This window comes from Cryptomeria japonica, chromosome 8 (assembly GCF_030272615.1).
Source record: "Cryptomeria japonica chromosome 8, Sugi_1.0, whole genome shotgun sequence".
In the NCBI taxonomy this organism is placed as follows: Eukaryota; Viridiplantae; Streptophyta; class Pinopsida; order Cupressales; family Cupressaceae; genus Cryptomeria; species Cryptomeria japonica.
The window spans coordinates 135,147,200-135,171,689 of NC_081412.1; the positions used below are offsets into that span (position 1 = coordinate 135,147,200).

Consider the following 24,490-nt stretch of genomic DNA (forward strand, 5'->3'; position numbering starts at 1 on the left):
GGACTTCTATATGTTTAGGGCGAGCCACACAGACCATGTCATTGAATAATGGGCTCACTACATCAAACATTGGAACATTGAACTTGGATTTAGTAATGGAAGCCAATTGTATTTGTAGGGATGTAACAATTTGGGCTAGATTACTGATGGTTGCGTTGGTGGATGGATTGGAATTGGACATGTTGGATTGTGATGGAGGAGTAACATTGTTTTACATAGGTGGAGGTTGAGAATAAGGAGGTGGAACATTATGGCATGTTGGTATGGAAGATGATTGGGATGTGTTGGGAAAAATGGTGTCTAAAACTTGCATTTACATGAGGTTACTATTTATAGTAATTTTTCATTTGAGCATGAAATGGTGCAAAATTCTCCCAGAAGATTCTGGTTGGCTAGATAAGCATTATGTTAAAGTTACGTTGCAAGATCATAAATAGTTTTGAAGATGTTAAAGAATTCATTTTGGAGGGGTGCAATGAAAGGTTTAAATTTAATTTTGAGGACTTTAGAGGCTCTGAAACACCCTGAATATTGGGCATAAATAGCGTAGCGATTTACGAGGTGATAGAACACTTCGCAAGCTTTGGCTCTTGAAATAATTCGTCAATAGGACACACAGATCACAAATTATGGCCTCCGAAAGTTGTAAAGGGGAGGGACACATGTTGATGTGTGTTTTGACACGTCATAAGGCATCTAGATTGGAGATAAGCTTGGCTATACCTTATTGGGTGATTTTAGCCCATAGTTTTGTAATACCATTTGATGGTTTCTTGTATTGTATCTCCTATATATGAGGTGCGTGAGATAGAAGTTGGGTGTAAGAGTCTTATGGCTATCGAGTTACCTTTGAGCCACGAATTAGTGGTACTCCCGTGAAGAGTTTTCTCTACAAGTATATTGTAATCTGATTGCTGAATAATATATTCAGCTGCTTTTGGAGTGTGGAGTTTTTCTCTCGAAAGGGTTTTCCCCACGTAAATCACTATGTTGTTGTATTGTGGTATGCATGATATTATGATTATTTCTGTTAAGTTTTTGTAACTGTTGTAACGATCTATAAAAAAATTTGCATTACCCTCCTCTCAAGGTTAGTGTAGGAAGTTGTTCCGCTATTTAACTTCCTTACAAGTGGTATCAGAGCCTAGTCACCTTTGGTTTCAGTTGTGGGTTATTGGGCTTTTTGAACTAATGCAAATTTGAGTGGGACCTTGTGCAGAAGACACTTTTTTTTTATCTTGTTGCGGGTGTAGACACCCAAAATTGTCATGTCTAATTAAATAAATATTTTATTTATTTAATTATCTAAGCTTAATTCTTCTATTAATTAAATAAATCTTTATTTATTTAATTAATTCATTTATCCTCTTCTAGCCTTATTTCTCATTTAAATAAATACATTTATTTATTTAAATTATCCTTTTCCTAAATTAAATAAATATTTTTATTTATTTAATTATCCCGCTTCTTCTATCAATTAAATAAATCTTTATTTATTTAATTAATTCATTAACCTTTTCTACTAATGACACATGTCATTCATCTCTTAATTCATACACTACCTACCCCTTTCATTATTTTATTATTTCTTTTACCTACCCTCTAATCATAGTCGACCTCCTTTTACACCTCTCAATCTTATCCCTCCATTTTATATTGTGTCTTCTATATAAGGAGATGCTTCCTTCATTATCAAACCCTAATCACTGAGTCTAAGGAATCAATTTATGCAATTGACTGCACTACGATCCTACTTGCAACCACATTCCGTTCCTTGTTGAGCTCTTGTGCATATAAAATCTGAGAGCAAATATGTCAAGCAAGATCAATGGAGATAGGAAGAATGGAGATCCAAACCCTATTGGACATGTGATGGTATAATCTTTGTGATTTCATTTGATTTGCATTGTCTTAGGTAATCTTCATATGTTATGGTGGATCTTTGTTGTTGTTAGGCTAGGGTTTTGTGGTTGAATTCATTTAGCCTTTCAATATTGTTATTGTTGTTATCCATTTTCACCATATACATTTTGGCACGTCCGGTGGGACTCTTGTCCCTTTTGCATTTAACTTCCTTGTTGCAGATTTTGTAATGTGAAGTTGCAAATCTGACGTTTTCGGCAGCATTTTGATATTTTCGCATCTGCATATTTTCGGATCGCATTTTTGATTTTCTGGCACGTCTGTGACGTCTGGATCCGTGTCTGTGTTTTGGCAATATTTTATTTTTGCAGGTTCCAGGAAGCGCGTTTGTGTTGTAAAGTCACGTCTGCGCTGATTTTAACCGCGTCTGTGTCCGGAAGCCGCGTCTGTGCTCTATAGTCGCGTCTGTGCTTCACAGAACCATGTCTGTGTTATCCAGTCACGTCTGTGTTGAGGGTAATCACGTCTGTGCTCACCAGTTTCAAATTTTAGGTTTTCATTTATTCAGTTTTTCGGATTTTGCATTTAGGGTTTCAGATCTGGTTTATTTTGAGCTAACATTTTCAGATCTAGCTAACGAAATTGGTGTAGCTTGTCTTGAAGGCCCCTATTTTCACAAAGTCTTTTGGGTTTAAAATTTACCTAACTTGTGTGCTTGCAGGAAGGGGTGATTATTTCAAACAATCCAAACTACTAACAAATCTTTGTTGCAGGTCCTTGACAAGGGTTTTTGGATTTTTATTGTGTGCCTTGTTTTCATAGACTAGCAAACACTTCAATTGGTGCACTAAAATTGAATCATTGTCTTTTGTGTCTTGAGCAATAGGCTTTTTTTGTTTAATCTTTAGAGGGCCTGTCTTCCCGTGTGGTCATTAGGACTACTAGTGAGAAGAGAACGACCCAAGTGGTAGCGAGGAAAACCCACCTCTTCCGAACCACTATAAAACAAATGTATTCATGGTGAAAACTATGAATAACATGTGCTGATTAGTTCATACAGACACTATGTCTCCCCATAAACCCGTTTGATCAAATTTATTTGATCAGTTGTAGGGCGTAACCCCTACCGGCTGGGAGCCTTCTGTATTTACAGAGCTGAAAGTGCTGCATGTATGGCCACACGAGCGGATGCCCTTACTAGCACCTTTTTGTTTTAGAAGCCCAAATCCTTCTAATTGTTGGGGTAGGAGGTCGGACCTCTGGTAGCGGCCCACACACATACGGTTCTTAGTAGAGATACAAAGTTCGCCACGGGGAGTTTTCGTGGGGACTGATGCTTGGCTGACCCGAGAAGTGAGTGCCGAGGGTGGAGCCAGTGAGGTCAAGCATCTAAGTATCCGCTCTGAATAGCGTAGCCTCGGGGGTAAAACCCCATGTGGGATCAACAACTATTGTCTTGGCCAGCCATAAGAATTGTGCTTGACTTATTTTAGACATTCAAAACATTCAAGACCAAACAACAAAACATTGTGTCTTTTGTGTCTTCAAGTGTATGCAAAACATTTTTACATCAAACAACACACTTTTCTTGGAGTCATTTTGAGTCTAGACACTTGCAAACATTGGGTCTTCATCTACACTGTGTCCTCTTGTCACGAAAAATAGTCGAACAGTCAGATTTGGTCACAACAAAACGACTTCACAGATTGGAAAAAATTGCACAAATTTTATAGAAACGCGTCTGTGTCGGACATAATAGTGTCTGTGTTGTATAACAACGTCTGTGAAGGGCAGAATCGTGTCTGTGTTCCAACAGTCAACATTACACCTTTGCAAAAAAATCTCAGAAACGCGTCTGTGTTAAATAGAGCCGCGTCTGTGTCGAGAAACCGCGTCTGTGAAGTATACAGGCGCGTCTGTGTTTAGAATTGAAAAACTGTTACAGTCCAGCAAACAAACACAGTCAGTTTCAGAATTCTTGAGCTTCCTAGGTCATTTCTCCAGGGTTCATCTAGCATTCAACCTGCCTTGGGGTCTCACATAATCCATCATTGCTTCACATCTCACTTTACAGCCACACTTGTCTAAACTTGAGTCAAAAGGTCACTTGCTTGTCCTCATCATACTTTGTCAACACACTACATACAACAACACTTTGCTAAGTGGTCCCTCATCAAGGTTTCTTACCTTTGGGTCTCATTTGGTCCTACTTAGAGTCAAGGTCAACTTACCTCATCAAGAGAAACTATCCTCTCTTTGGAAGTCACACCTACTCTACTACATACATACTTGGTCTTACACTTTGGACATTGCAAGTACACTTCAGATTCATTTACATTTCATCCAACTCTTGGTCTTCCATACTCTTTCCATTTTTCATCTAGTCTCACACATTTTGGTCAATACCTAGTTCATGGTTGAAACCCGTCTTCAAAAATCTAGGAGAGAAACTAAAGAGGCTCAAGAGTCCGCAAACATGAGTTCTTATGAGTATGACAATGATATCTTTTTCAATTCTGATCATACTACATTACCTGACATGGATGCCTATAGAAACATTCCAAATGTTGAGAACATGGAGACTACAAACAACAATGCTACACACAATGACAATATGGACAACTTTTCAGTACATTCAATAGATGTGGAAGAATCCATTATGAATCCCCATTTCAATCGATTGGTTGAGGAAATAATGAGGAGGGATAGACAATACTTTTTACAAATGATGGCACAAAGTGGAGCCAAGATACCTCATGATTTTGACATGTCTCAAATAATGGAAAATCAACCTTTGCAACAACCTCACTCCAACATGGATCAAAGGAGACCTAATAGTGGAGGAAATAGAGGACCACATATGGTACTTGAATCACCATCAGCTTTGCTTCAAAAACCAAAGGTCCCATATACACATGGTCAAACATATGATACTCACCTTCGCAGACCATTATGGAAGTCTTATGGAGAAAAATATGCTCAATCACATATCAATGCTAAGGATCAACCACCAAAGCAAGGGGATATTCAAAGGCATACTCAAAATTTGGACACAAGGAAACCCCGTGTCAAATTTGGGGGCAATACAATAGAACATGACATGCCTGTAGAGTGTGGTATACATGCACAAAATAGATATGGTGTTCCTCAACATGAGTCTATACCAAGTGGTCCACATACGCAGCAACATTACAGACCTCCTCCACATGAACATCTGTATGATCAATATCATCCATATATGCAACATGCTTCTCCTCCAATTGGTGCCTCAAGCATAGGGTATGGTCCAAGAAGTCGATCTCCACCTAAGATCAATTTGGAGCAACAAATCAGGGACTTACAAAATAAAATGGAGGACATAAATACACCAAAGCCAACATACACAATGAGAGACATATGTCCTTATCCATTTGACAAGAGCATTCCAATGCCTCCATTTCCTACACACTTTGTGAGACCTAAGTTTGATAAGTACAGAGGAAAAGGGGATCCTAAGGCACACATAAGACAGTTTTTCATAGCTTGCATTGAGGTAGCAGCAGAAGAGACATATTTGATGAGATTATTCCCACAAAGCTTAGGTGATCAAGCTATGGAATGGTTCTCCCAACTTCCACCTGGAATTAAGTCATGGGGTGACTTAGCAGAGGCATTTATTCAACATTTCTCCTACAACATAGAGACAGACATATCAGTCACTACTTTGTGCAACACTAAGCAAAAAGAGGGAGAGTCTTTTGCATCATTTTTACAAAGATGGAGAAATCTAGCCAGCAGATGCTCTTGTGAAATTCCACAAAAACAAATGGTAGAAATGTTCACCCAGAATGTTAACAAAGACATTGGCTATGATCTAAGAAAAGCTTGTTTGTCCACCTTCAAGGACGTCATTGAAAAAGGCTTAGCGATAGAAAAGGTCTTAATTGAACAAGGAGTCATCAAGATATTCAAGGAAAACAAAGATGACTTTAAAGGAAAAGACAAGCCAAGATTTTGGAATAAGAACAAGAACACAGTCAATGATGGTGTTGTTGATGCCAACACAGTGCGACCCAAATTCATCTTTTCAGGATCAAGTTCTACAAACAATCAAGTGAATACTCAAACAACTTCCAGATCACGAAGGAAGTACACCCCATTGGGAGAACCACTTGAGTCAGTCTTCAAGAAGCTTGTGGCAAACAAGGTAATCACAGTTCCAGATTTTCCTCCATATGAACCAAAGGTTAAACCAAATTGGTGGAATGATGATGAGTATTGTGAATTTCATAAGAGCAAAGGTCATAAGACAGGAAATTGTCATCGACTGAAGAACATCATACAAGATCTCATTGATAGAGGTGACATTGAGATTGAGGGACATTCGTCTAATCAAGAACATGAGATGTTTAAGGAACCATTCCCAAAACATGACAATGGAAAAGCTAAAGCCATAGAGGATCAAACCAACTATACCAGAGCATCCTATAACTATGATTCAACCATCAATCACATCTCGATGGACAATTATGTCTCTACCATTATCATCAAGGACAAAAACCCTGAGAATTCTACCCAGAGACCCAAGATTGTCCTAAAAGGTGTTGGATCTTCTTCTGAACCTACCTCTGAATGTAATGTCACAACTCGTTGAGGTAAAATCACTTTGCAAGGTGCTCCAACTAAAAACACCGCTTCTTCATCAACCAAACCTAAGTATGACCTTGTAGAACAACTAGGGAAGACACCCGCGCTCATCTCGATCCTTGAGCTCCTATGCATATCTCCCGCTCATAAAGCCATTCTTGACAAAATCTTGAGAGATACTGCCGTCCTACTGATCTGAATGTGGACCATTTTCAAGCCATGGTGGGATACCTTTCCATTCCACATTCACTTACTTTCACAGAAGTCGATGACGCCTCTGTAACTCAGCCACATAATGCACCGCTACACATTGAAGCCTTCATACACAAACATAGAATAAAAAGAGTCCTAATAGATGGAGGAGCAGGTCTAAAAATTTGCACATTAAGCACTATTACACAATTGGGATATATTCTGATAAAGCCGTGAATTCTACAAACAAAATCACCATCAAGGCATATGACGATGAAGAGCGTTCATCCAAGGGTACAGTCACCTTACCTCTCAGAGTTGGGCCAGTTACAAAGGATGTGGTCTATCAAGTCCTGGATTTGAATCTCACTTACAACATATTGCTAGGATGCCCTTGGATTCATGAAATGAGGGCAGTCCCATCCACATATCACCAATGCATTAAGTTTCCTCATAATGGAGTGGAAGTAACAGTTAACGGTGATCCTAATCCATTCATATACTGCAATAACCTGAAATCAAAGACTGAGACCATCATTCCCAGTAATCATGAGGCTGTTCCTTCCTCGGCATACATTGACCCTGAGTCATTAAAACCTTCGACATCAAAACAAGGTGAGCTTAAAGGCAAGTTTCAGGACAAAGGCATGGGGGAATATACTTTAAACCAGACCATGTACTTACGACAAGTCATGAGTTCCCCAAAAGAATATGGGAGACCACATCCTAACAAGCAAGTATCCATCATGATGCTCAAATGGGACCCTACTACCTTTCAAAGATGGGGTGAACTAGAAGAGGAAGATTTATACCAAATGCTTTTCAGAGACAATGAAGAGGAAACACAAGAGCACATTAGTCTACCATATGAGAAATATGGCAAAGGCTTCAAAATTCTACAAAAATTCGGGTATGATGGAAAAAGCCCTCTGGGATTACGAAAGGAAGGCATCATTGAACCTTTACAACCTGAATTGACTCTCAAGAAGGAACGCTCGAAAGGACTTGGTTTCTTAACTTCCAAGGTCCACACCCAAAGGACAGAAGAAGCCTTACAAATCAAAGCTATCAAAATTCAACAAGAGGATCGCTATTCCACAAACTCCAATGAATGGGAATGGGGTTCCTGTTGGGACTGATTAAAACTGAGTCAAGTTTATAGGCCTATTTCAAAAATTTTGCTCAGTATGTCAGAAAGGCACCTAAACGAGTCAGTTTGAATGACCTAGTTAGCAAGGGGGTAAAATGGAGCTGGTTGATTTTCAGAGGGTAAGGCTCAGGATTCATGTACTACACCTTTCATTTGGCCTATTTAGTGTGTTGCAACTTTCAGAATTCAGTTTGGAGAAGTTTATCAAGTACCCATTTTGAGGGGTGAGCTGAAAGTGCATTCTAGGCACAAGTGCAAATTTTATTAAGTAGCCTACTTTGAACGATTATATCTTTTGCCCTGTTGATCGTCATGAAGAAATTAAAAGTGGATTCAATTCTATGCAATGATGTGAGGTGTAGTTGTGTGGAATGGAGTTTCAAATGTTTTATAAACTTCCAAGTAATGCAAACGAATCTGGAAAACGCCATTGGCAAGTCTCAGAAACCTCCAAAATGTAGTCCCAGGCTTAATGTTTTAATCCCACATTGGCTGGGAAGTGGGATATTTTAATGTTTATATGCAAAAACGCACTATAGTAATATGTCTAAGCCATAAAGGCTTTTGACAGATAGTGCCTATTGGCGCCCAAGGTGGGCCCATGCGTGAGCACGCTTCCCAAGGCAACGGAGGAGGTGAGTCGACGAAGACCAAGTGGACCCCATGTAGGCATGCTTCCCAAGGTAGACATGTGAAATTTTGCAGAGGAAGGCCGGGTTAACGAGTGAGCAGGTTCAAGATGGATCAACGGTGCGCGCTATTTTGCGAAGGGAAGATGCACGTCGTTTAAACCCCGCGAAATAGCGAAAGTGAACGAGAGTCATCCACGTGTCGTGATAGGTGGCAGTCCAGCAGGTGGGTCCCAGTGAGGTGGCACACAGTTGGCGCACAGGTGGCAGTCCAGTGGCGATGACGTGGCGGCCAAGTGGCAGTGACGAAGCAGATGATGTGGCGGTGATGAGGTGTCATCCCAGGTGGCGTCCGGTCAACCCCATCGACCAATCAGAGGCCGCCATGTGGCAAGGCATCAGAGCACAAATGGAGGCAAAAATCAAAATTAAAATGAATAAATAATATAGTTCTGACTATATTAAAATTCGAAATATTTAAATGACTGAGCACAAATGGGAATTAATTCGCCCAGGGTCTAAATTTTGGCCAAAATATAAAGTATTATATATCGCCGGAAAGCTCTTGGAGTGAGGAATCTGATTATGAGGTTAATTTTGACAAATGTTGGATATCTTGGAGGTAGTTTCCACAAGAACAAAATTTAGTTAGAGAGGAGACACTTGGCAATTCAGTTGTAGATTTGATTTGGTTCCCTCTCCCTTTTATTCCCAATTCTTCTCAGTTGTAAGGGTTCCAGAAATTTGGAAAATGCTCCAGATTTGATGGCTTCCACTTTCTGAATATCATGACCCAGATTTGTGATTACTTCTGTTTGGTTTCAGGGTACAGAGATTGCAGTGCATTGTTGTAAATGTGATTTTAGTTGCAGGTCTTGCTTGTGTCAGGCATGAGTAAATTCCTCACAGTATTGTCTCTAAGTATGCATTTCATTATCATAAATTGAATCCTCAAGGAGGATGAAGATTTGTCAATTTTAAGGAAATTGTGTGACTGTTTATAGGTATCCTTCAAGGAAGGTTTTAAATTCTATAGTCAGTCATGAATGATGAAATGTGTATCCAGATCTGATAAATTTGTGAATGAATCAAATAGTGCATTAATATAAGGTATTGGTGCATGAATATTTTGTTTAAGGAAAATAAGCTTGCATCTATGATTCATATTTGTAGTTCTATCTGTGACTCTGTTGCCCAATGAACAAGGCACTGGTCTTGCAAGTTTGGGGATGTTTTCAGATATATATTTTAAACGACAAATCTAATTTCCCTTCATGTTTAGGGGTGTTTGTGTTCCATTCTTTCCAAGCTCTATTTCATCCTATTGTTTGTACAAATCTAGCCAATTTTTAATGTTTCTTAACCTGTTGAGCTTGTGAAATGATTTATCTGCTTAGTGTTGATGCAGTTATGTGTCTGTAATTGTTGTATTTAATGCATCAAAAGGGTGTCCCCCCTAGGTCTAGCAGAACCTAAAGTGCAGGAGGATCATTAGGATCCTATGTTATGTTGTCCTAGCCCTGAAGTGTTTCATTGATTGAGATTGGCTATCTCATAGATAGATTTACAGGTGTCTTGGGTTATCACTTTTGGTGAACAACAGTTCCGACAAGTCTTCCAGTGACTACGAGCTCACTGAGACATTCAGAGAGCCAGATGAACCCACAGAAGAAGAGGAGTTTTATAACAAGTTCAGAGTTGGTCAAGAAACAACCCATGAGGAGTCTACACAGTCCTTATCTCAAGGTTCTAGGTTGAAATCACATAGGATGAGAACACCTGTCCCAGAATGCGCTACTAGTGATGATAATTTGGATTCGCTCGCGATCGAGACTGATGAGGAAAGTGCCATCGATGACCTCAATAATTACCTTGACATACCCGAATATAACTGCATCTTCACTCTTAGCCCTGCTAACTTCGAAGACATTAACGGCCTTCCCCTTGTTCACCACCAACTCATTGACTGGGATCATGAAGGACCTGCACAGTTTGACACATTCCAAAACGATGAAGCTTTTATTGATTATCTGGGCATACGAGATGATCTTCCCCCTGGAGACCATAAAGCAGGATACACTATAGAACTCAATAGCGTGGCATATTTTGGTGAGGGTGTCGGACCTTCTAGTCGCAAAAATGTGAAAATAAGAGCAAATCAAGGGTCTTCTGGCGAAAACCACATTGTGGCGCTATCTGACCCCAAAAAAGTAAAAAGAAAGGACATATCTGAGGGTGAAAACCTCTCCGAGGCACCCGAAGATGGAAGGCTCGACATTCTCCTAGCATCATATGAGGAAAAGTCATCCATGCTGGTAGAGGAGACTATCAAAACAAACATTGGTACAGAAGAGGTTCCACACAACATATTCCTAGCTCAATCACTGATAGAGTCCGAAAGGTCAAAATTCATAAGTTTCTTCAAAGAACGACAAATCAACTTCGCCTGGTCATACGCTGATATGCCTGGATTAGATCTGGATTTGGTAATGCATCATTTGACAGTCAAACCGGGGGCAAAACCAGTAAAACAGAAACTAAGAAAAATGCATCCACAAGTGGCATTACTAGTCAAAGCAGAACTTGAGAAATTACTCGATGTCGGATTCATACGCCCAATTGATTATCCCGAATGGATCTCCAACTTGGTACCTGTTAGTAAACCAGATTGCAGCATCAGAATATGTACAGATTTCAGAGACATCAACAAAGCTTGTCCAAAGGATGACTTCCCATTACCAAATATTGACTTGATTGTTGATCTCACCGCAGGTCATGAAATGTTATCATTGATGGATGGATTCTCTGGTTATAATCAAATAAGGATCGCACCCGAGGATCAACATAAAACAACATTTACTTGTCTGTGGGGAACTTTCTGCTGGAATGTCATGCCTTTCGGGCTAAAGAATGCAGGGGCTGCATATCAAAGAGCCATGACTACTATCTTTCATGATCTCATGCATGTAACCGTGGAAGATTATGTTGACGACCTCTTGGGCAAATCAATAGATAGAAATACACATTTGGACATACTTTCAGTCATCTTTGATCGGTTGGAAAAATACAAAGTAAGATTAAACCCCAAGAAATGTGTCTTTGGAGTAACCTCCGGGAAGCTCCTAGGATTCATTGTATCCAAAAGAGGAATTGAAGCTGATCCAGCAAAAGCTAAGGCCATCTTGGAAATGCAACCTCCAAGAAATATCAGTCAACTTCGATCCTTACAAGGCAGACTCCAGTCCATTCGAAGATTCATAGCACAACTTGCAGATAAGTGTAATCCTTTTCAACACCTGCTACATAAAAATATCAAATTCAAATGGGATGATAACTGTCAACAAGCTTTCCAGATGCTCAAAGATTATCTTCTAAATCCGCCAGTTCTGATGCCACCAGTTCTAGATCAACCACTGTTACTATACATATCAGCTACTCCAACAGCACTGGGGGCACTCTTAGCACAACAAATGACTGAAGACAAGGAAAAAGTAGTATATTATATCAGTCACACATTGGTGGGATATGAGCTAAACTACACACCAATTGAGCGTGCATGTCTCGTTGTGGTCTTCGCTTCACAGAAATTATGACATTACAAGCTTACTCATAAGACTAAGTTAGTTGCAAGAATAGACCCATTGAAATACCTTCTCAATAAGGCAACACTTATTGGGCGACTGGCCAAATGGGTAATGATCCTGAGTGAATTCGACATCGAGTATGTGGATAGAAAAGCAATAAAAGGACAAGCCATTGCAGATCAATTAGCAGATGCTCCGATGATAGATGATGTTCCTCTAAGTTCAGAATTTCCAGATGAATCCATTTTGACAATGTCACATGCAAAGCCATGGCAACTGTACTTCAACGGCTCATACACACAGCATGGGGCAGGAGCTGACATTCTCTTTATAACTCCTCAAGGGGATTCTATACCAAAATCATACCGCTTATCATTTCCTTGCACTAACAATATAGCGGAATATGAGGCATTAACAAGAGGATTACGAATTGCAATTCAATGGAAGATCCAGGAACTTTGTGTTTTTGGGGATTCCCAACTTGTCATCCGTCAAGCAACTAATGATTACCAAACAAAAGATGAAAAGTTAATGCCTTATAAACAAATGGTGGACGACCTGAAACAACACTTCTCAAAGATAGATTTTGAGCAGATACCAAGAGAGCAGAATCGCACCGCAAATGCCATGGCTACAATTGCTTCCCTGATTGATTTACCTCCAAATGAGACCCGCTATGAGTTCTTGGTGGATAACCTTTTGGTTCCTTCATATGAGATCATGCCTACTGAGATGATATGCATTGTCGGTCCCGAATCCCAGTTATATGGTTCCATTTTCACATACCTACGTGACAATACTCTACCTCTTGATCTATCAAATAACCAACGTCGCACTTTCATTTGCCAATCCTCTCGATATGTCATTTTAGTTGATATCCTATACCGACGAGGTCTAGATGGCACTCTTCTTAGATGTTTAGAAAGCGACGAAGCTCAGATTGTGTTACAGGAAGTGCATGAAGGGATATGTGGTCCACATGCTAGTGGTCCTACCTTGGCCAAGAAACTCATCAGGACTGGCTATTACTGGCCCAATATGGAGAAAGACTCATATCAGTTTGTAAAGAAATGTAAGAAATGTCAAATTCATGGAGATCTCATACATGCACCAGCACAAGAACTTCAACCACTTACATCTCCTTGGCCCTTTTGTCAGTGGGGACTCGATCTCATAGGCAAGATTCACCCTCTTCTTCCAATGGTCATAAATTCATTATCACTGCCACAGAGTATTTTACAAAATGGATTGAAGCTGTGCTTCTCACACAGGTTATAGGCAAACAAATTGCTACATTCATCCTCAACTATATCATTTGTCGATACGGTATTCTTGTTTCCATTATCACTGATAACGGGCGTCCCTTCAAAAATCAGGATGTTCGTGAACTTTGTGACCGCTTCCATATTTTCCATCGTTTCTCCACACCATATTACCCCCAAGGTAATGGCCAAGCTGAGGCGTCTAATAAAACAATCCTGAAAATCCTAAAGAAGACAGTCGATGATGCTGGTCGTAATTGGCATATCCAACTTAATCCTACACTTTGGGCCTACCGCACAAGTGTCCGCACGCCTACAGGAGCTACACCCTATTCACTTGTCTATGGCGCTGAAGCTATCTTGCCTATTGAGGTCGAGCTACCCTCTTTATGGGTCTCTTTGCAAAACATCATCAGTGACGAAGACTATAGGGTCTCTCGCTTACAAGAGCTAGAACTACTGGATGAATGAAGACAAACTGCTTTTAATCATCTCAAAGCTTACCAACAATGAATGAGTCGCAACTACAATCACAAGGTCAAGCCTCGCACATTTGAGGTAGGGGACTTAGTTCTCAGAGAAAATTCTAAAAATCAACAAGACAGAGAGAAGAAGGGCAAGTTTGAACCAAACTGGCTTGGTCCCTACATTATTACAGCAGCATATGGATCTAGTGCATATCATCTCTCAACTATAGAAGGTGAACCTTTGGAGGATCCTATCAACAGCATGCACCTTCGCAGGTTCTACACATAGCTCTTCAGAGTATCCTAATTCAAAAATACAAAAAAAAAAAAATCAAAAAATTTCAAAAATACAAAAAAAATTATAAAACAAAAAAATTGTTACTTGGTGAAAACCTGGCAAATAGGAGCCTTGTGACACAAAAAACATTGAAAATTTGAAAAAAGTAAAGAGAAATAATTTCGTCCAACGGTGAAAACCACTTCGGTGGCGCCCTGGGCAAGTACCATGGTGAAAATTGGGTCACCAGCGGCATGCGTAGAGACATTGCTCCTCCCTCTTTCAGGATTCTCTTTCATCACTTCACTTTGCACACACTCACGACCAATTCATCCATCATAAACTTACCCATTCCCATCATGGCTTGTTATTGATCTACCCAAGATTGGTTAGCCATTCATAATAAACCTCCCTTTTCACCCCTTTCCATTCATAATAAATCAGATCCTATCTGTGGCTAAGGCAAATCCTAAGTCTAGTGATGGGTGTGGAACTGAGAACATCACACGTTCTGAGGAGTATAGTTTCTTCCAGTTTCTTCAATCTATCCGCGCACAATCCGCAATAAAGCAACATCTACATCGCCAGATCCACAATAAAGTTTCATCTTCTCCGCAATAAAGTATCAGTTTCATGGATTCAGTCAGTATCAGATGAGACACAGCAGCAACAATGGGCTTCAACAAATCAAATCTTTCAACAGACTCAGACAACATATGGTTTAGTGCTATCTATCCTTTCTGTGAAAGTAAACATTGTGACCACAATCAAATAAGACTTATACAAGTGACAAGGGACACTAAACTTGAGGACTACAATGGATGTTGGTGTCGAGTCTTGGTTTTCTTTTGATTTCATCTTTTTTTGGTGGCATGTCTTTTAGCTTTTCCGGGATGTCTCTGACTAGAGATTCTATCTCTAGGATGTCTTTGACTAGAAAGGCGAGGATGGGGTATCATCACCTATTGGTATTTGCTATCGGTGGATTGTCTCTTAGTAAGGCTATGACGTGTCCAAGGATATGAGGACACTGTGAGTCTAGTGTGAACTGGGGCATTACTTGTTTGCAACTGTCTTATCTCCATGCAAACAGGTACAATGACTTTCTGGGTCGAACATATGCCTCAATTGTCATAACCTACTTGCCATAATAAGGCTCAATGATGATAACGCACAAGAAGCTCTGTCACTTTCATATCTTCTGTCTTCCATCCCCCTTTCTTGATTGACTTCCATCATCCTTCTCAAGTCCGTGTAGCCTGCTATCACATGACTGAGTATAATGACACACCAAAAACATTTGCATTTCATGAAGTTGCACCTGCATTTCCACATATTAAGCATTTCATACATACATATAGATATCACAATTGCATCACATCCTGCACACAACACATATTAGAACATTTTACATTTGCATTATCATATTCATTTGCATTACATATATTTACATTTTCATCATGCATAACATGTTAAAACATAAAATAACAAAAATATTGCATTACATCATATACATATTTGCATCCATCTCATAAACAAACATCACATAAGAACATCTCATCACATTGGTACACATGCATATAGCTGCCGCAAAGATGAATAATCTCATATATATATAAAAAGTGTCATGATACAATGATGTCAAAATCATATGGCTACAAAAGCACCCGCAGGTGTCTACAATGCAAAAATGGTACAAAAACTGATACATAGGGAGCCCTCTATGGCTATGATGAACTCCCTCCCTCGGAGCTGCCTGGCCTAGGTGGAATCTGAGCTCTTGAAGGACCCACCCCAAGATCATCCTGTTTGTCCCCTCTATCTGGTGGTGGTGGAGGACCCATAACCCCACCACTCGATGCCTGTCTCCTCCGGCTCCCTCCCGTAGCTGTCGCTGTGTGTGATGGTCTATGGAAGCTCCTCGCCCGCTGATCTGCTGGCACTGCACCATAGTAGAGGTCTCTCCAGTAGGCAATCTCCTCCCCTGCCCATAGGACATAAGCATATCCTGCCCATGTATCCTCCGCTACTTGTCTCCCGGCCCTCAGTGCTGTCTCAGCCTCTGTATAGCGCTAGATAGCCTGATCTCGCTCCCCATAACCCCACCACTCAATGCCTATCTCCTCCGGCTCCCTCCCATAGCTGTCGCTGTGTGTGATGGTCTATGGAAGCTCCTCGCCCGCTGATCTACTGGCACTGCACCATAGTAGAGGTCTCTCCAGTAGGCAATCTCCTCCCTTGCCCATAGGACATAAGCATATCCTGCCAATGTATCCTCCGTTGCCTGTCTCCCGACCCTCAGTGCTGTCTCAGCCTCTGTATAGCGCTAGATAGCCTGATCTCGCTCCCGCTCAGTATCTCTGAGCCTCCTCCTGAGTCGATCCCTCTCCCTCTCTAGCTCCTAGATCTCATCTGCCTGGCCCTGGCAGATCTCCCTCAGATCTAGCAGCTCATCCTCCACCGGGTCAGCCCCCTCCACCTCTGCCTGTGGCTCCCCCTGTACAGGTGCCTGCCCCTGTGCCTATACCTGTACTTGTACTGGTACCTGTCTCTATCCCTATCCCTACACCTGTACCTGTCTGGGACCCTGTGCTACTCGCACCTATAGCGGCAATCCACCGCGACCCCTCACCACCCGAGCCTGCCTCTCCTCGCCACCCTCCCTCTGAGGTGCAACCCTCCTCTCTCCAACTGCTCCCCTCCTCCTCCGTCGGCCTCTACCCCCATCGCCTCCACCATCATCATCATCCCCGCCCCCATCTCCCTCTAATGGCTCTCCCGGATCTGTCAAGCGTGGGAAGGGATGCTCTGCCCAGTATGTTGTGTACTCAGCATCCATGCCGGCATCCTCGATCTTTGGCCACATATCCCAGGGTAGGGGTATCATCTCTACCAGCTGTGTCACTGCCTAATCATATGACAACAAAGGCCCAAACTATGTCTGATCCCTGACTGTCCACGCATACAAGCTTGAGCCCTGGGGCATCCTCTGAATCCGGCCAAATTGTCGGCCAATCTTGTCCACCAACTGTTTCTCTAGCACATAGGGCATCTGCCCAATCAGGTACCTACTCCGGAAAGTGTAAGGTAGCTCGACGGCATCATCCTCCCACTGCTCGCAGCCCAGGTATGGTCTCCATATGACCATGTCAATGTCATCTATCACTCACCGCCAATGCTCTAGCCTGCCAATCTGTGGCTGTGATGTGATCATATCATATAGGTGCACAAAGCTGCGTCCATGTCCCCTGCCCCTGAAGTGTATCGGTCGGGTAACCGGCAGATGCTCATAGGCCCATACCTGCAACAATGTAACTCCGCAGCCCAATCCCACTGATCCATGGTAGATAAACTGATGCAGCTCGTAGTAGAGGTGTGTCAGCACACACGGTCCCCAAGCATATCTGGTGTACTGTGTCACCAGTGTCTCCAGTGCTCCTCCCCAACCCACAACCAACCCCCGTGTCGCTCTATCTGGACACAGGAACCCACTGATAGCTCCTCCTATCACTGCCGGCAATGCTAACCCTGTGGCTATCATGGTGTCCCATGCCACATGTCCTGCCCTCATCTCCAGTCCTGGGTCCTGGAACACCCGTCTCAGGGCCTCCCTATCTCCATCTCGATCGTATGGGATCAGCTCCCCATCGATCGGTATTCGCAGAATCCTATATACATCCTCCAGGGTGACTGTCATCTCACCCATCGACAAATTGAACGTGCACGTCTCAGAGTGCCATCTCTTAGCTAATGCAGTCAGCAAACCCATGTTCGCCCAAAACTCGGGCACATATAGAACATGTCTCAATCCCATCTCCTTAATAGCAGCTCGCTCCTTGGCTGTCAGCTTAGGTCGCAACCTCTGAGTCGACGAGAATCTCTCCCGTGACTCCAGCATCGGCAAATACTCCTGTAGTCAAGCAAATCACTCATGTCAGTCATAGTGGCATTCACTGTTCATCACAAAATGCTACTTTTTATCTAAATGCATATGGCATTCTATCTTAGTGACACTCACTGTTCATCACAAAGTGTTGCTTCTATCCTAGTGACACTCACTGTTCATCACAAAGTGTTGCTTCTATCCTAGTGGTACTCCCTGTTCATCACAAAGTACTATGTGTATGACACTCACTGTTCATCACAAAGTGTTACTCACATTTGCACTTCCTGTTCATCACAAAGTGCTGCTTATACTCTAGTACTCCCTGTTCATCACAAAGTACTCTATCTTGGTACTCACTGTTCATCACAAAGTGCCTTGATCTATCCTAGTCTTCCCTAGAGGACCTTCTTGAGTGTATCCTCTCAGCAGCTTGTCCAATCGGCAGCATATGTTCATCACAGAACTGTCGATTTGACCTAGAAGACGTAATTTCACACTTTTTAAAACATAAACGCGCTTTTAGACTGCACAGACGCGCCTGAAAAACACAGACGTGTCTATGCTCTGCACAGATGTGCCTGGGCGACACAGACGTGCCTTCTTGGCACAGACGCGACTGACCATCACAGACGTGGTCGCATTTGACACAGACGCGGGTTCCAACGCAGACGCACCTGGCACAAACACAGACGCACCTCGCGAGCACAGACGCGCCTGGACATTTTTAGACATTTTTTGGACCCTAGTCTAAGCGCATTTATTGCTCTATCTACTATGCATTAATGAAAAAATTAAATGCGTCGAAGTACGAGGAGGTTTGGTGGTACTTACCGGCTCTCCTGCCTCTGCTGGCCTCTGGAATCGGCAAATGCGATCGAATCTGTGAATGAAGGCCATCACTGCTAACTGCTGCTGCTCTATTTTCGCTCTGCAATCTGCTCTTGTGGACATGTAGATGACAATGAGGATGTATTTTCCCCCATGGTCTATCTTATAGCCTATCCTAGCCCTCGCCTTCGTTTCCCGAGTCAGTCTTCATTATCCCGTGACTTTGTCACTTTATCCGATCAGTCCATTTTAGCCTTTCTTTCTTATCGAGAGATTGTCTGCGATCTTTCTAGACATTTTTATCCAATCTCTCGAGGGGTCATATCATTCCCATCCTGGGGCAACTTTGTATCAGTTCATCTTATCTTCTTTGAAACAACGCAACAAGCCGCATTGTCTCAAAGAGGGGCAAAATGTAGACACCCAAAATTGTCATGTCTAATTAAATAAATATTTTATTTATTTAATTATCTAAGCTTAATTCTTCTATTAATTAAATAAATCTTTATTTATTTAATTAATTCATTTATCCTCTTCTAGCCTTATTTCTCATTTAAATAAATACATTTATTTATTTAAATTATCCTTTTCCTAAATTAAATAAATATTTTTATTTATTTAATTATCCCACTTCTTCTATCAATTAAATAAATCTTTATTTATTTAATTAATTCATTAACCTTTTCTACTAATGACACATGTCATTCATCTCTTAATTCATACACTACCTACCCCTTTCATTATTTTATTATTTCTTTTACCTACCCTCTAATCATAGCCGACCTCCTTTTACACCTCTCAATCTTATCCCTCCATTTCATATTGTGTCTTCTATATAAGGAGATGCTTCCTTCATTATCAAACCCTAATCACTGAGTCTAAGGAATCAATTTATGCAATTGACTACACTACGATCCTACTTGCAACCACATTTCATTTTTTGTTGAGCTCTTGTGCATATAAAATCTGAGAGTAAATATATCAAGCAAGATCAATGGAGATAGGAAGAATGGAGATCCAAACCCTATTGGACATGTGATGGTATAATCTTTGTGATTTCATTTGATTTGCATTGTCTTAGGTAATCTTCATATGTTATGGTGGATCTTTATTGTTGTTAGGCTAGGGTTTTGTGGTTGAATTTATTTAGCCTTTCAATATCGTTATTGTTGTTATCCATTTTCACCATATACAGCGGGAATTTTTTAGATGGCAAGTTTTTTAGGGAGAATAGAGGTGGAGAAATTTAATGGTAGTAATTTTGAGATGTGGAAATTGAAGATGGAAGATCTACTAATAGATCGAGATTTGTGGGATGTTGTTGATACAAATTTCTCAAGACCCTCATATCCTACTGCGGCTGCTCAGCATGATGTCATGGACCAAAAATCCAAGGGTCTAATCAGATAGTGTCTGACAGACTCTATTTTAATCAATGTCCATGAAGAGAACATTGCAAAGAAGTTATGGACTAAGCTTGGTGAAATGTATCGATAAAAATCCTTATTAAATCAAATTTTCTTGAGGAAGAAATTATATTCCTTGAAGATGGAAGAGGAAGGATGAATTGCAGATCACATGGAAGCATTTAATATTTTGGTGGCTCAATTGGTATATGTTGGTGTTAAGATGGATGAAGAGGAGAAATGCCATACCTTGCTTTGTTTTTTACCTGATTCATGGGATTCTCTTGTTATGGCTATCTGTAGTACTTTTGTTGTTTTGCAGTCTGAAGATGTGGTGGGTGCCCTACTTGGTGAAGAGATGTGAAGCAAGGTATCCATCATTTTGAAGGAAGCCCTAACTGTTCGTGGAAGACCTAAGAAAAAAGGAAACAAGAATGAGAAGCGCAATTGTCATATGCTTAAAAAAATCATTGCTAAATAGAAAATAAGGAAAACCACAAATTCCTTAACTATTCAAGCAATTCAAACATAAACCAATGAAATAATAAAAAACAAAGCAATAAAGATGTAAAGTATTGATCAAAACTCCCCATTCCATGATCGCATATGGCTTCCATTATTCTTCTCTTCTTTGTGGTATGATGACTCTCAGATATTGTACTGGTAACTTGCAATTGACACAAAGATTCAAAGTTCATGATTGTTCGTGATCGTTGAAAATGGAGAATTGATCTTGAATTTATAGAATTTCGAGGAGGATTGATTGAGAGGTGGAACTCAAGTGAGCTCATATGTTGATTGATAGTTGAACTGCTGATTTGGAGGTGGAACATAATAGATTGAATAAATAAATGAGTTAACTGATTGAGAAAAAAACTGATTGAAAGATGAAAAAGAATGATTGGAGGAGAATTAAAGAATGATCTAATTAATCAATTAAAATAGATTGAATAGTTAACTGATTGATGGTTGATTGAAATCTTTTTGGAAAAAATCAAAGTGGAAGATAGAAATAGAGATTGGAAAGATAATTGATTTAATTGAATTAATTAATTTAGCATGTGCTTGAACTTTGACTTGGATTTCAATTTAATCTTTGCATGAGAATTGATTTAAATATTGAATTTATTTTAAATTCAATTTGTTATTTGAATATATTTAGAACTTGGCTTTGGTTTTCAATTTGATTTTTGAAATCATGCACATGTATTTAAAATTAGAAGAAATTGGAAGAATATGAATTTGAATTTGGAGAATTAATGAAATTAGAAGAGTTAATGAGATTAGAATTTGGGGATTTGGAATTTTAATTAGAAGAAATAATTAGCTAATTAAATAATTTAAAGAAACTATTTAATTATTTAGAAATTGAATTTAATTAAATAATAAAGATTATTTAAATTAGAAGGTTTAAAATCACAATTACTTAAATAATAAATATTTAATTAATATTTTAGAAAAGGGTTAATGATTAATTGATGAGAAGATAAAAATGAATAATTAATAATGTTATGAAGAAATATGAATTTAGAAGAATAAGATTAATTAACTTAATTAAAGAATTATTTAATCAATTAGACGAATAATTAGTACATGATGAATGAGACATTTTTAGGTGTCTACTTTTGCCCCTCTTTGAGACAATGTCAGAATGATGTTGTTTCAAAGAAAATGAAAAAATCTACCCCAGTATGTCCTAGTGACGCTTAGGGTGTAAATATGCCCCCTCGAAAAAAGTAGTCAAAAAATTCTAAAATTGAGACCATTTTTTCAATACCATGCTAGTGAGCAATCGTGTGAAGTTCTGTGCGATTTTGAGTCCGTTTAACTAACCTACAAGTGTTTTGAATTCCAGGGGGACCACAGCTATTGGAGTGAGAAAAACCCTAATTTTGAGCTTTAAATAGTGATTTTGACCTTTCATTTGCTCATTTGCATTGTTTCATATTCTTGGAGTTCATTATGATTTTTGAGATTTCCTACGAGTGTTTTGATCATCATGGTTGGCATTAGAGCACAACAACATTTGTCCAAGCGACGTGGTAAGTATCCAAAATTTTGCTCAATTTTTTGCTTGATTTTGTCAAATTTTCCAATTTTTTCTAGAGCTCAAAACTTTTATCTGACACGCATACATATTTCAAATTTTATACATTAGCCTTTATTGTTACACATGAGTGTTTACTGTCACACAATAGTCTAACTGCCATGCATGCTTGTTAACTATTACACAAGAGACTGTCTTTTTACACATTAGTAAATTTCTTTACGCATGCATGCTAATTGTTACACATTCACTGTAAATGTAACACATTAGTTGTAACTGTTACGCATTTGTTGGAAATAGGTGTTTTGTTATCATGCATATGATAATTTTTTGTCGTGAAGTATAGTATCTGACATTCCCATCATTTTTTATTGTGCAGGAGAATATTGGAGTGCTATATTGCAGACAGAGTAAACCCAATGGCCTCAATCTTCGTGATTAGTCACTTGATGAGGAGGTTGCACATATCCGACATCTAGGCTTATATCATGTGTTGCATCTTCCAGAGATTATGGCCAAGAGGGTCTTGATCACTACGTTAGTTGAGCATTGGTGTTCCGAGACTTGTACATTCCATCTTCCTACTAGTGAGGCATCCATTGCATTAGAGGATGTCTAGTAGATTATTCATATTCCCATTCATGGAGACAGAGTTGTGTATGATCATGATGATGGTTTCGCAGGACTGTGTGCCCTATTTGAGTGCGATGAGGACTTACAGATCAGTGGTCATTATGATATACCATAGGCGCGTCTGGACTATGATGATCCAATAGTAGTATTATGCAGTATTGTAGGAGATCTACTTATCCCTGATAGGAGAGGTCACAGATTCCCAATCAGATGGGGTAGAGTGCTTCATGATATGATCATTCATCAACATGTATATGCTTGGGGTCCTTGTCTCTTAGCCATGGTATACTATCAGATGCACAACATTGTATATTTGATATACATATCTATCAATTGCAGTGTGACACAACTCCAAACTTGGGCTTGGGAGCACATTTCTATCTTTAGGCTTGTGATTCATGTGGATTTGCAGCTTGAGGAGCCATACGCTTACGAATATACACCCAAGATTAGACATAGGAGCTTAGGTAACATATTATATTGGTGACATCAACTTGATATATTACAACAATTTATTTGGAGACCGTACTTAGATTGCCCCGGTTGGGTAGATGATGATCAACATTTACCATTATGCAGGCATTAGAGGTATCTCATTGGTAGGACCGTGGAGACGTAGAGGATCATTGAGATGTACTTACCAAGACATGTACTTAGACAGTTTGGGGAAGTATAGGGAGTACCTACTGTGACAACTTATTTTCCTTGGGTTACTCAGGAGGTATCTTATTGGGGAGCATGCATACTACTGCATGTGGCTGGTACAGAGTTTGATGCGCTTTAGAAAGTACAGTGGTTGAAGAGAAGGTGTAGAAGATCTAGGGATGACACCTTAGTATGACGCATGGTGGGCCAAACATAGGCCTATTCGACTTATTGATCCTACAATTTCTATCACACCTCAGCAAATATGTCATTAGAGACAGTCAAGGAGGGATGATGAGGAGGGAGGAGAGGGAGAAGGGGGAGATTATGGAGGAGATGGGGGTGGGGGAGGAGATGGGGAGGGAGGAGATGGAGACGAGGACATAGACATCGGTGGAGACACCGAGTCTAACAACAATGGATATGATGATGATTCGACTTTAGGATCAACGAGCAGCGAGGATGGGGATTATACTAACATGCCCAAGTTGGAGGATGTACCAGTTGCAAAGGGAGGTGGGGATGGAGGACAGGGTGGTGATGGAGACGATGATGATTCGCAAATTTTGAGAGAAAGGATTCAGAGTTTGGAGGATGAGGTTGTGAGACTAAGGCAATGATAGAGTGATCAGTGGGAGTTATTCCACAGTGATTATGCTGCCTTAGAGAGGGAGACAAATCAGATAACTAGTGAGAGGGCTCATCTCCAGAGAGAGATATGACGTAGTGAGGAGGGATGAGTTAGTTCAGGATGCATATGACCAATATTTTGCTCTGGGTATAGATGTATGAACACAACTTGATAGGCTTTATTATGCTGCACAGGAGACCTTGTATTATAGACAACTCTATCAGGGCATTGTACCTAAGGGACAGAGAGCTCCTAGTTTCAGTGAGTTCAAAGGTTGATCGGGTTCTAGTAGGTCTACTTCAAAGAGGACTGGTAGTAGGAGTGTTGTGGGTCCACCTCGAACATCCTTTGGACATCTTGGGGA

General features: G+C 40.3%; 1 protein-coding gene across 1 annotated transcript in view; it reads left to right on the forward strand.

The window, feature by feature from the left end:
* LOC131857551 (uncharacterized) overlaps positions 1-24,115 on the forward strand; it is a 70,486-nt gene extending 46,371 nt beyond the window's left edge. The window contains exon 2 of the mRNA XM_059210226.1: positions 23,771-24,115. Coding sequence (XP_059066209.1) covers positions 23,771-24,115 — 345 coding nt within the window. The remainder of the gene's footprint in view (positions 1-23,770) is intronic.
* Positions 24,116-24,490: the final 375 nt, after the last annotated feature.